The 12,291-nt window shown below is 43.1% G+C and overlaps 1 protein-coding gene across 3 annotated transcripts in view; it reads right to left on the bottom strand.

Annotated features, from left to right (window-relative positions):
• Positions 1–4,670: 4,670 nt before the first annotated feature.
• LOC137431463 (zinc finger protein 148) overlaps positions 4,671–12,291 on the bottom strand; it is a 42,431-nt gene continuing 34,810 nt past the window's right edge. For all 3 annotated transcript variants that reach the window (XM_068122809.2, XM_068122808.2, XM_068122810.2), the window contains 2 exons: positions 8,267–8,385; positions 4,671–7,475 (listed from right to left, as the gene is read on the bottom strand). In XM_068122809.2, coding sequence (XP_067978910.1) covers positions 6,033–7,475; positions 8,267–8,385 — 1,562 coding nt within the window. In that variant the 3' untranslated portion in view covers positions 4,671–6,032. The remainder of the gene's footprint in view (positions 7,476–8,266; positions 8,386–12,291) is intronic.

Here is a 12,291-nt window from a genome sequence, read left to right as displayed (position 1 = left end):
GAGGGTTCTGGAATGGCCAAGTCAAAGCCCGGATCTAAATCCCATCGAGATGTTGTGGGGGGATTTGAAACGAGCTGTGCATGCAAGAAACCCCTCAAACATCGCACAGCTGAAAGAATTCTGCATGGAGTGGGCAAATATTTCTTCCAGTCGATGTCAGAGACAGGTAGACAGTTATAAGAAACGCCTACTTGAGGTTGTTTCTGCCAAAGGGGGCAATACCACCGATTAGAGCCAAGGGTGTACTTACTTTTTCAACATGCGAAATTTGCATTTATGTTTATTTAAATTATACAATGGACTACAAAATGTAAATGTTTCATGATACTTGTTATATTATATCACCTTTATCTATCAATATTGTTGAAATGAAGATCAAATAGCTGTATGTTGAAATATGTTGAAAAAGTCAAAACTTTACATGGGGTGTACTTACTTTTTCATGTGAATATGTACAGTGCATTCAGAAAGTATTCAGACCCCTTCACTTTTTTCACATCTTGTTATGTTGCAGCCTTATGCTGAAATCGTTTAAATTCATTTTTTCCCTCATCAATCTACACTCAATACCCCATAATGACAAAGAGAAAACAGGATTTTAGAAAGTTTTGCAAATTTATTTAAAAGAAAAAAACTGAAATATCACATTTACATAAGTATTCAGACCCTTTGCTATGACACTTAAAATTTAGCTCAAGTGCCTCCCATTTCTCTTGATCATCTTAGATGTTTCTACACCTTGATTGGAGTCCACCTGTGGTAAATTCAATTGATTGGACATGATTTGGAAAGGCACACACCTGTCTATATAAGGTCTCACAGCTGACAATGCATATCAGAGCAAAAACCAAGCCATGAGGTCGAAGGAACTGCCTGCAGAGCTCAGAGACAGGATTGTGTCGAGGCACAGATCTGGGGAAGCCTACAAAAAAATGTCTGCTGCATTGAAGGTTCCAAGAGCACAGTGGCCTCCATAATTCTTAAATGGAAGAAGTTTCGAACAACCAGGACTCTTCCGAGAGCTGGCCGCCCGGCCAAACTGAGCAATCGGGGGAGAAGGGCCTTGGTAAGAGAGGTGACCAAGAACCCGATGGTCACTCTGCCTAAGCTCCAGAGATCCTGTGTGGAGATGGGAGAAACTTCCAGAAGGACAACCATCACTGCAACACCCCACCGATCTGGGCTTTATGGCAGGTTGGCCAGAAGGAAGCCAAACAGTTCAATCTGGGTTTCATCAGACCACAGAATCTTGTTTCTCACAGTCTGAGTCCTTTAGGTGCATTTTTTCAAACTCCAAGCGGGCTTTCATGTATCTTTCACTGAGGAGAGGCTTCCGTCTGGCCACTCTGCCATAAAGCCCAGATCGGTGGGGTGTTGCAGCGATGGTTGTCCTTCTGGAAGTTTCTCCCATCTCCACACAGGATCTCTGGAGCTTAGGCAGAGTGACCATCGGGTTCTTGGTCACCTCTCTTACCAAGGCCCTTCTCCCCCGATTGTTCAGTTTGGCCGGGCGGCCAGCTCTCGGAAGAGTCTTGGTTGTTCGAAACTTCTTCCATTTAAGAATTATGGAGGCCATGTTGAAGAAAGCTTCAATGCAGTAGACATTTTTTCGTAGGCTTCCCCAAATCTGTGCCTCGACACAATCCTGTCTCTGAGCTCTGCAGGCAGTTCCTTCGACCTCATGGCTTGGTTTTTGCTCTGATATGCAGTCAGCTGTGAGACCTTATATAGACAGGTGTGTGCCTTTCCAAATCATGTCCAATCAATTGAATTTACCACAGGTGGACTCCAATCAAGGTGGAGAAACATCTCAAAGATGATCGAGAAATGGGAGGCACCTGAGTTAAATTTCAAGTGTCATAGCAAAGGGTATGAATACTTATGTAAATGTGATATTTCAGTTTTTTCTTTTTAATAAATTTGCAAAACTTTCTAAAATGCTGTTTTCTCTTTGTCATTATGGGGTGTTGAGTGTCGATTGATGAGGGAAAAAATGAATTTAAACGATTTCAGCATAAAGCTGCAACAAAACAAAATGTGAAAAAGTGAAGGGGTCTGAATACTTTCTGAATGCACTGTAGATGGGAGGGTTGTCCAGTCGGTCTTTTCGGAGAGATAAAGTGAGAGTGTGAGATTTGTCAGGGTTGAAAGACATGTTCCACTTGTTTGACCAGTCTATGATGTTATCCAGGTCTGCAGAGAGTGAGGAGGCTGCTGACTGCCCATCTGAGGGTTGAGAAATGGATATGTGTGATTTGCAAGCAAAGGTGGATGTGAGATCGATGCTGACAATGATGGTGACATCTGGTTTAAATGATCGTTCTTACTGCTATGCTCAAGAGCTTGTTTCAAGTATTTATATCTATACCTACAAAAGACAAAAGTTTCTCTCTCTCTCTCTTTGTAAGTGTACTATGCACGGACACATATTTTAAGTGACAAACTCCAAACTCCGGGTACAAATACAACTTTTGTGGGGAGTAACACAGACAATGTGGCCAAGCTCTCACGCGGGTGTGGGGAAGAGGGCGAGGGGCATAAAATCTCTATGTAAATGTCTAGCGCCACCTGGTGGTGGCAGAGGGTATTTTTTTTAGGATTACTCCACCCTATCTATGTTTCGGACACATTTTTCTTGTAAAAAGGTCAGCTGCTGTGGAATCCCTTTCATCAGACCTGGACAAGATGATCCGTTGGTCAGTTGCATGGAACAACGTTCGACGCCAGCAAATCACACTCACGCTCTCTCAAGGTCAGCAATCAAACTATCCATTCCAATTCCCTGGACAGCCACTGGAAGAGATGCAATCCCTGGGCCTCATTGGCCTCAATATCTGCAATCATCATTCATTGAAGGATAATATCACCAAACTAGCAGCAAAGGCTAGTTACCCATCTGGGTACTCTCTGTTAATTAAGTAAAGCCAAAGGCATTCCTGAACTGCGCTAATCTCATCACGGTGTACAAGTATTTCATACAGGGCTCCATGGAGTGTGTCCCCATTTTGGGCTTGGGCTCCTGTTTGCCACCTTGCTCCTTTCAAAGAGATCGAAAGCAAGGCTTTCTGCACTAGTGGAATACTAAGACAGAAGGTGGATTCCCAAGGACTGTCGCTCTCCTATTGACAGCAAGATGATTGCACTACATTTTACACAAGCTTACATTTGTCCTTCCAATGCCATCCCAGGTGACACATGTTCCTCTAGAAACCCTCACCTGTTCACCATCCCAAAGTTCAAAAACAAAAAACATGCTGCCTGTTGCTCAGGACAATCTTACTAAAATACCCGTCTCCACAGAGCTTCTGGAAGAGATCACTGACTGTCACCAATGGTTCTGGATCAGATACAATGATCTTGTCTTATCGACCACTGGTGATGCTTGCGGTGAGTCTGACCGTCAAATAATTCCCATCTCCAACATCTCCTGTATGTCTTGATGAAGGGATTCTCTGAAACTGTGCGGTAGTGTGTACACTGTTGACTGAAGAGGCTCACATTGAATCAAGATTACATAATGGTGGAGTCCCTGGGAAATCAGTAAACATGTCTTGATGTTCTTTGATTGTGGACCTGAACTTGCTTTGTGCATGGTTGCATGACCAAATATCACAACCCACCTTCTTCTTTCTTCCTGGGCTTACATGTGCAGAGCTCGAGCAGATGTTCATCATCTCCATGTGATATTTCTGCTACAACGTCATCTGGTCCCCATCACCACTGATAAGTCTAGATTAACGTGGGAAGGGCTAGCTGATCACCCTCCCCTCACCCTCGCCCTGACCTGTGCAGTCACCACATAATCTCCCTGCCACGCTGGGTCCGGATAAGCTGGTACTACAACTCTCTGGTGCATTACCAATGACCATTCGATACATTGCCTCCGGTAAGCACTGAGCTTCAACCACTCCTGTTAATTAAGGAGGCAGCCACCTTCATCTTAACCAATGGAACCTTCTGCAGCATGTAACTAAACCTTCCATGGTGCTGGTCCTCCTTTACCAACTTCTACACCAAGATTCCACTGCAGCCTCTATCCTTCAAAACCTGCACACAATCGCTCCAGACTTTCACCTTTGCCACTGGCATCTGCACATGCAAGAAACAAATAGTCCTCACCACTAAAGGATTCCAATTCAATACAAGACACCACCATCTCAAGGACAAGTTTCCCACCCCCCCCCCCCCCCCCCCCCCATCAGGCATCTGGCTCTCCCTTTGTAATCTTTGCAGCTGCCAAAATCACACCCCAGTGTCACTATTCTGCTCCTTTCCATTTCTGGCATTAAAAGAACCTCTACTCCATACTTCCAATTATATTTTCTCCTCCTAATCCCACTCGTCCCAACGATGGATATATTATTAATGGTTGATGGATGGAGTTGGGTAGATGACAAGAACAAGTCGACTCCATTTTGGTTCAGGTCCGAATCCAGATCCGGCCTCCAAGTGGGATACAAAACGTAAACTGTTCAGCCTGGTGCAGGTATGCGCTTTACAGAGTGCCCTTCTAGTTCCCACTGTAAACGTTCCGTTTACACTATCTTACAACTAAAATCCTAACGGTTTGGCATTCCGTCTCCAATCTTGGAAGCTATAGAGTTTACTCTTTTGGGAGCACACACACAAAACAAATTTTTGAAGTTAATCCAAACAGCAGCAACCCAGACTTGGTGTTCACAATGCCAGGTGTATTAAGAACAGAGCAATCAAAAAAGGTAGAAAACAAGGCACCAAATTTAAATGGTCATGGAGCACTGCCCTATTTCTTACAACAGAACACACGCAAAGTATCTATTAAACCGTTGGTGTGTGCATCCTTTTGTGGTCATCAAAACCCCAATTATAATCTCACCAAGTGTTTAATGGAAACATTTGCAATGGTCAAGTAGAATGCATTTCACAAGATAGGAAAGTTAACCCTGAGGCAAAGCCATGTTCTTGACTGTCAAGTGGAAGAGGTGAATCCTTGGAATTCAATTCTGAGGAATGGAGTCAAGTTACACACATAAAAACAAATGCTGCAGAGGTCAGTGGAAGACCATGATAAATACAAGATGGGCATAAAAATTTTTTTTTGCTAAAAAACAAAACAAAACAAAGGAAAAAAAAAAAGTCAAGTGTGCTACACAATAAGAAAGTTCAATTACGATTTAATGCAAGTTACCTCAAAACAATCATTCGGGGTTTAACCCAATGACCTCATGCATAGTTCAGTGTTCACACAACCCCTTAGGAAAGCGTTCAAAACTATTTCCGACCTGCAAGTTTCAAAAATAAAAAAAATAACGGTTTAAATTACCACTTCAGCTTGCACACAAGATACCATCGTCAGTGTATTTTGATAATTTAAATAAGGCACCAGAATACTACACACGTTGGTATGCAACAAAAACGTGCAGTTATGTTAAAAAATAATAATGAGGCAGTTGAACAAATAAAATTTAAAAAACAATTCATTACAAGATAAAAAATATAAAAGTCAATAAAATACTTTCAAAATACGAGCCGGTCGATGTGAACACGTAATTGGAGCAACGAATGAGTAACGGTAAACAGTCATCCTTCATAAAGAACAAAACCCTGTGAATATTCCACGCGTCGGGAAAGCCAACGTGGCCAGCCATTCCCGGCAAATAATGCAGCACAAAAAGTTCCAGGCCGATCCAATGTAAACAACTATTTAAAAAGTTACAATAAGAATAAAATAAGAAAAACCAGAGTACTTTTACCCAGCTTTTAAAAAGGTATACTGCACATAGTGTGTGTGTGTGTGTGTGTGTTTGTGTTTGGTGCGCAAAGAACGAAATATCCTTCCATCTTGTGTGCAAGTTCACAGGCTTTTGCTTGCTCTTAAAATACCTCTACAATGTTGACATTTTGCATAATGGAATTTCATAATAATTAAAAAACAATCACACTTGTTTGCATCGAATTCTCTACACACCTTAAATACTGTACTGCCAAACTGAGGCAAAACGTCCTCTACGTATCTGAGTTTTCACCCTAAACGGCGCTCGAGGCGATTTCCCTCAATAAGGTAGAATGTTGCAAGGATTTTTTGCTTTGGCTGGAAATGGTTGCTGGGCTGCATTCATGGTCCCAATCCCAGCCAAAGAGAAAGTGTGGGGAAGCATCCCTTCAAGATCATCAAAAGCACAGCACTGAACCTCGTCTGCTTTCTTACTAGCTCCGTTGATGTCCATCATGTCCTGAGTTAAAGGGCCGACCTCCCAGGTACCGTCGGAGAGAGAAAAGGTGGGAGGCTTGAAGCCAAATGAAAATCCCTGAGGCTTTGTGGGAGCCCAGTATAGCGCAAGGTCAGCAGCAGAGGGATATGGAAGTGTTGTCTGGATGGAATCAGAACTTGGAAACAGCAAGGGGGTGTGATCTGCAGATAAAGGCGGCCGTGGTGACGACGACAGCAATGATGGCGATGGCTGGTACAAATGATCGTTCTTACTACTACGCTCAAGAGCTTGCTGCAAGTATATATAATATTCGTGCAGAGTTGCTGCTTTCCCTGGAGAGCAGGATTGAGAGTTGACGTCAACGGACTCTGCACGAGGAAGAAATTCGAGCCCCATCCCTTGTGGAACCAGGTGTGCCCCCACGATCCCAAAATTAATGTCTTCCTTAATGAAACAATGATCTAGAATTGTCTGCAGCACTTCCTCGGGGATACCAGACCCAGACTTGTCTACATCACACTTAGTATCCACAAAGGTGGGCGGGGCGTCCAAGGCCGGGGCAGTTTCTTGCACAGGCGTCCTGGATTGGTTCGTCGCTTGTGCGGGTGACGCATGCTGCATAGTACACGACTCTGCTCCTCCATTCAACTCTGTCCCTGTTGCTGCCTGCAGATAGCGCCGCTTCTTAAGGAATTGCATGGCATCACTGCATGCCGTTCTGTTCGCTTCAACTTCGACACTCTTATCATGCACCTGAGGCAATTTTGTTTCACCAGTGTCACCATGGACCTTTAAATCTTGTTGCAAATGCACCGTACCCTTGCTTTTACCTCCAATTACATTTCCATTTCTCCTGAGCGCAGACGATGCACTCTGCATCTGACCCTCGGTGAACCTCTTAAGCGGTAGCTGAGGTATCAACAATTCACTCCCAACAGGACACGTTACTTCAACCGAGGTCATATCCACTGCAACCTTGCAATCTTCACTGCCAGCATTACCATTTTGCCATTTGTCAAGAGCACAGTTTTCCTCTGTACATTCAACTGGTGAAACTTCCTTCTTTATCTGCGAGTTGTTGTTTGGACGAGGACGAGGTGTACGTTGTGACAGGCCTATCTTGCGCCGCCAGCTCTTTTGGATGCCAATGTCAGACGGCACCATCTGTACGTTGGCATACTGCAGTGAATGGAGCTCTGTTGCACCCTCCGTTACCTTTGTGTCAAATGCACCTTCATGGCACATTCTCTTGTGCTTGGCCAGCTGGTCTGTGCGGGAATAATACTGGAAGACACACAAAGAAAGCAGGTCAAAGTCAAGAAAATATGTATTTAAAAATAAAAAAAACATGGATATTTGTTGCAGTGTTTGCATCGAATTTTCTACACATCTTAAATACTATACGGCCAAACTGAGGCAAAACGTCCTCGACATAACTGAGGGTTCACACTAAATGGTGCTCAAAGCGATTTCGCTCAATAACGTGGAATGTTGCAGGGAGTTTTTTCTTTGGCTGGAAATGGTTGCTGGGCTGCATTCATGGTCCCAATCCCAGCCAAGGGCAAAGCATGGGGAAGTGTGATTAGACCTCTACTTAATTTTTAAGCGGTGAAGCCATTTCAAAATTTGGCAATGTCCTTTCTTCCATAAATAATAAAGAAGAAGAAGAAGCTTTATAACCCACCATGTTTAATCCCAAAGGAAACTAAAGGTTAGTTCTAAAGGTTAGGTCGAAAGGTTAGTTCGAAAGGTTAGTCCGAAAGGTTAGTCCGAAAGGTTAGTCCGAAAGGTTAGTCCGAAAGGTTAGTCCGAAAGGTTAGTCCTAAGGGTTAGTCCTAAGGGTTAGTCCTAAAGGTTAGTCCTAAAGGTTAGTTCTAAAGGGTAGTTCTAAAGGGTAGTTCTAAAGGGTTCTTTTAAAGGGTTTTCTAAAGGGTTCTTCCAAGGGGTTCTTGTAAAGGGTTCTTCTAATGCGTTTCGTTTGTTTCTAGGCGTCACCCATTTCATATTAAAATGCCAAACTGAACATCTTCCTTCGGCCACGGATGCAATTTCTTAAAAATGCAGAGATATTTTACCTGATTGCAGTATTCACAAATGTAAGGTTTTTCTCCACTGTGTGTCCTCTTGTGCCTTTCCAAGTGGTATTTTTGTATGAAGCGCATTCCACACTCTCCGCACGCAAATGGCTTCTCTCCTGAAAGATTGTCATATGACAGCAACTATAATCAGCAAATCAACTTCTGCAAAAGCTTAAAATCCGACATCAATACACTACCGACTTATTTATATCCTCAAAGTTTCATTGCTTTTAAGATGACACAAATATTGAATGGTAAAATGGGAATAGAGGTCAAAGAATACGATTGTGAAACTATTTCAATGGAGCTGCTCTGTTCCAACTGCCCATTAGTCAGGTGGTTGGCTAATTTTCTATATGAATGCAAACAACAGGTGGTCCTTGATGGTGTAATTTGCTATTATCTTTCCCTTCACAAGTTTGGCGTCAGGAAGGGCATCCGGCCATAAAAACATTGCCTCAAACAGGGAACCATGATTGTCATGGGGCCCGCAAGGCTAGCCCCCGCTCTAGCGGGGAAAATGGCCTTAAAACGATCATTCATTCATTCATTCAGGCTGGGATACCACAAGGCAGTCTAAGGTTTGCATTATTTTTGATCTATTTATCATTGATTAACAGCCAAAATGGTTCTGACTTATTTTCAACTATTTCTCACTCATTTGGTGCCCACGAATCCGAATCTGACCTTAAAATTTCGCTATCACGTAACCTTGATGTAGTACATCACAAGTGTGGAAAAAATCTTTAGAGCAAGCGAATTTCTTGATTAAGTCTCAATAAGTCTATTTATTGTCACAACAAATAATATGAACTTTAAGTTTTTATTTACATCACATAAAAAAATGTGAATCTCCAAAAATAATATGAACTTAATAAAATATCACAAAAAATAAAATGAACTTTAAGTTTTTATTTACATCACATTAAAAGTGCATCTGAACTTTACTTTTGCGTTTGTAGGAGCAATCACTTTCACGCTGTAAAGTCCAACAGTAGTCGCCCATCATGTTTGGATTGAATCGGCCTTGATATCGAGTCTCCATGATGGCAATTTCCTGGTGAAACCTTTCTCCATGTTCATCACTGACATCGACAAGATTTTGTGGAAAGAAGTCCAGATGAGAATGGAAGAAATGTATCTTGAGTGACATTCGAGCACCGAGCACCTGGTAACTCTTCAACATCTTGTCCACAAGCTCTTCATAATTTGGTGCTCAAAAATTTCCAAGGTAATTGTTAGCAAGAGCCACAAAGCTATCCCAAGCAACGCTTTCCAGCTCAGATAGTCTCGTTACAAAGTCCTGATTAGTGAGTACAAGACGAATTTAAGGACCATTGAAAACACCCACCTTTACTTTGGCCTCAGATACAATGCCTTGGAACCTCATTAGCAAGTAGTGGAAGCCAGCACCATCTTGATCCATGGCCTTCCCAAAGTTTTTTATCAAACCAAGTTTCAAATGAAGTGGTGGTAAGAATACCATCTCAGGGTCAACAAGAGGTGGTTTGTGAATTTCAAATGAAGTGGTATTCCTATGGTATACTGGTTCTCAAAAACTGGATGTGCTAGTGAAAATTGGATATCATAATCAAAATCTACAGGTTCATGTTGGTTAGAATCACCTCAAAATATATTAGAACCATAAAACTTTTAAAATTTTGTTGACCAGTGTTAGGCCAAAAAAAATATATTGCTGGTCTGGTCAGACCAAAGTTCCAGAATTGATGCGGTGATGCGGTTTTTTTTTCTTCTTTTTTTTTTTGAAAAGCATGGATTGCACATACAAAGGTGTTGTTTTTTGTGTCCTCATGCCTTGCGGTCCTCCTCATCTGCCGTGGCGCCGTCCAGAGAGAAATTAAAGACAGCCAATGGGACTGGTAGGCCTTTTTGTAAATAATGAACGCAAGCTTAAGTTATTTTAAAATGTATTTATTCTGAAAATCATTAAGTTCTTCAAGCATATTATAGACTGCCATTTCGTTCTCGAGATCGCCTCGCCGTACCGTCAAAAATTCCAATGCGTCGATCGCGTCAACACTGCGCATGCGCAAGTGGTCTAACAGGCGATTGCCGAAGCATTTGAATGCTGAAAAAACCGCGCATGCGCAAATGACTACACCCCGGACCAATCTTCGTGTATGGGTTGACACGCTGCATGTGTATCAAAGCCGCGCATGCGCAGATGGGCTGTATAGTGTGGTTCAAATCGGCGCATTCACAGCTGGGCTAACGCAGAAGCGCTTGAATCCATTGCGATGGTCTCCCACGATCTCTTCTCCCAGTCCACCAGATTATCACAGACACTTACAACTTCATGACAAACGAGATAGGATCCAGGCCGAACTAACGAGACCACCCGCAGCTCTCGAGGCCTTCTGCTTGCTTCAAATGAACCCGACAAAGAACGTCTTCGTTTCAATAAATGTCAATATCAAGCCGATTGGATTCATGACGGCACGGCACACAAAACTACTCATATCTTTGGAACGGCTGGTTGGATTTGGACAAACTAAGCGTAGTTTTGTAGGGGAGAACCGTGCGCGAACGTCGATACCAATGCGACCCTCGCAGACCCGTATTTCCCGAGATAGCGCGCTGGCCCGGCAACAACATGTGCGCGCTGTTGTCGGTACCGTTGGAAATTTGAAAAAAAAACAAGCGTTACACCTAGGTGCCCCGTCGGGGAAGTGATATGAGTTGACAAAGTGGAAGACGCAGAAAACATGCTATGATATGATATTTCGGTCAAAAGGTACAGACATACATGGAGGCGGCCATCTTAGATTTTGACGTGGCGACCCAATTTTCAATCGCGTTCTTCCTTATGTGTAGATACACCCACACACCAGATTAGAAGTTAGTAGTTCGTTTATTTTTCAAGATATTTCGCTCACAAGGTTCAGACATATATATGGTGGCGGCCATCTTTGATTTGGACATGACGACCCAATTTTCAATAGGGTTCTTCCTTATGCCTAGATACACGCACACACCAGATTAGAAGTTGGTACTTCGCTTATTTTTCAAGATATTTCGCTCACAAGGTTCAGACATATATATGGTGGCGGCCATCTTGGATTTTGACGTGGCCACCCAATTTTCAATAGCCTTCTTCCTTTTGCCTAGGTACACCCACACACCAGATTAGAAGTTGGTACTTCGCTTATTTTTCAAGATATTCCGCTCACAAGGTTCAGACATACATGGCATCAGACATACATGGTGGCGGCCATCTTGGATTTTGACGTGGGTTGCACCCACACACCAAATTCGAATGCGGTACTTCGATTACGCACGCACGCACGGACGGACGGGAAAACGATAGTCCCCCTTTCGCTCCGTGGTGCGATGGGGGACAAAAAAAACAACTGTTGATGTGCAGGGTCAAAATCGATGCGCGCGCTGACCAGAGACCGGAAATATATTTTTCTCGGCCTTATCATTGATCTGTTTGGTTGTCTTGAAAACAAACTTCGCTATTTTGCTGATGACCACTTTGTATATAGAATGCTACATTGCTCGTATAAACGGCCAGCCGCTATAGAATCCCTTTTGTCAGACCCTGGACAAGATGAGCTGCAGGTGAGCCACTTGGAACACAATGGTCAATGCTGGCAAGTCACATGCTTTCACACTGTCTCTCCAAAAGGATCAGCAAACTATCCAATCCACTTCTCTGGGAAGAGGTGCAGTCCTTGGGACCTCAATGTATGCCATAACCTTACATGTGAGGATCATATCACAAAACTAGGAAAAAAGGCCTTCTAGGAGTTTTCCATAGAGCCAAGGCATTCCTGAGCTGCACAGAAGCTTGTCTTGGTGTGCAAGCCTTTCATATGTGGCTCCATGGATTGTGTCTCTCCCTCTCCCTCACCACTCCTGCTTCCCACCTTGCTGCTCTTCAGGCGGTCGAAAAAGCAGATTTCTGCAAAATTGGAATCGCAAAGCAGATTCCCAAAGACTGTCTCTCTCCCATCAAAGGCAAGTTAATCGGCTCTTCATTTTATACAAGCTTACAT

Source organism: Myxine glutinosa, chromosome 7, assembly GCF_964187855.1.
Source record: "Myxine glutinosa chromosome 7, kmMyxGlut1.1, whole genome shotgun sequence".
Classification (NCBI taxonomy): domain Eukaryota; kingdom Metazoa; phylum Chordata; class Myxini; order Myxiniformes; family Myxinidae; genus Myxine; species Myxine glutinosa.
This window is presented reverse-complemented; position numbering and strand designations above follow the sequence as displayed.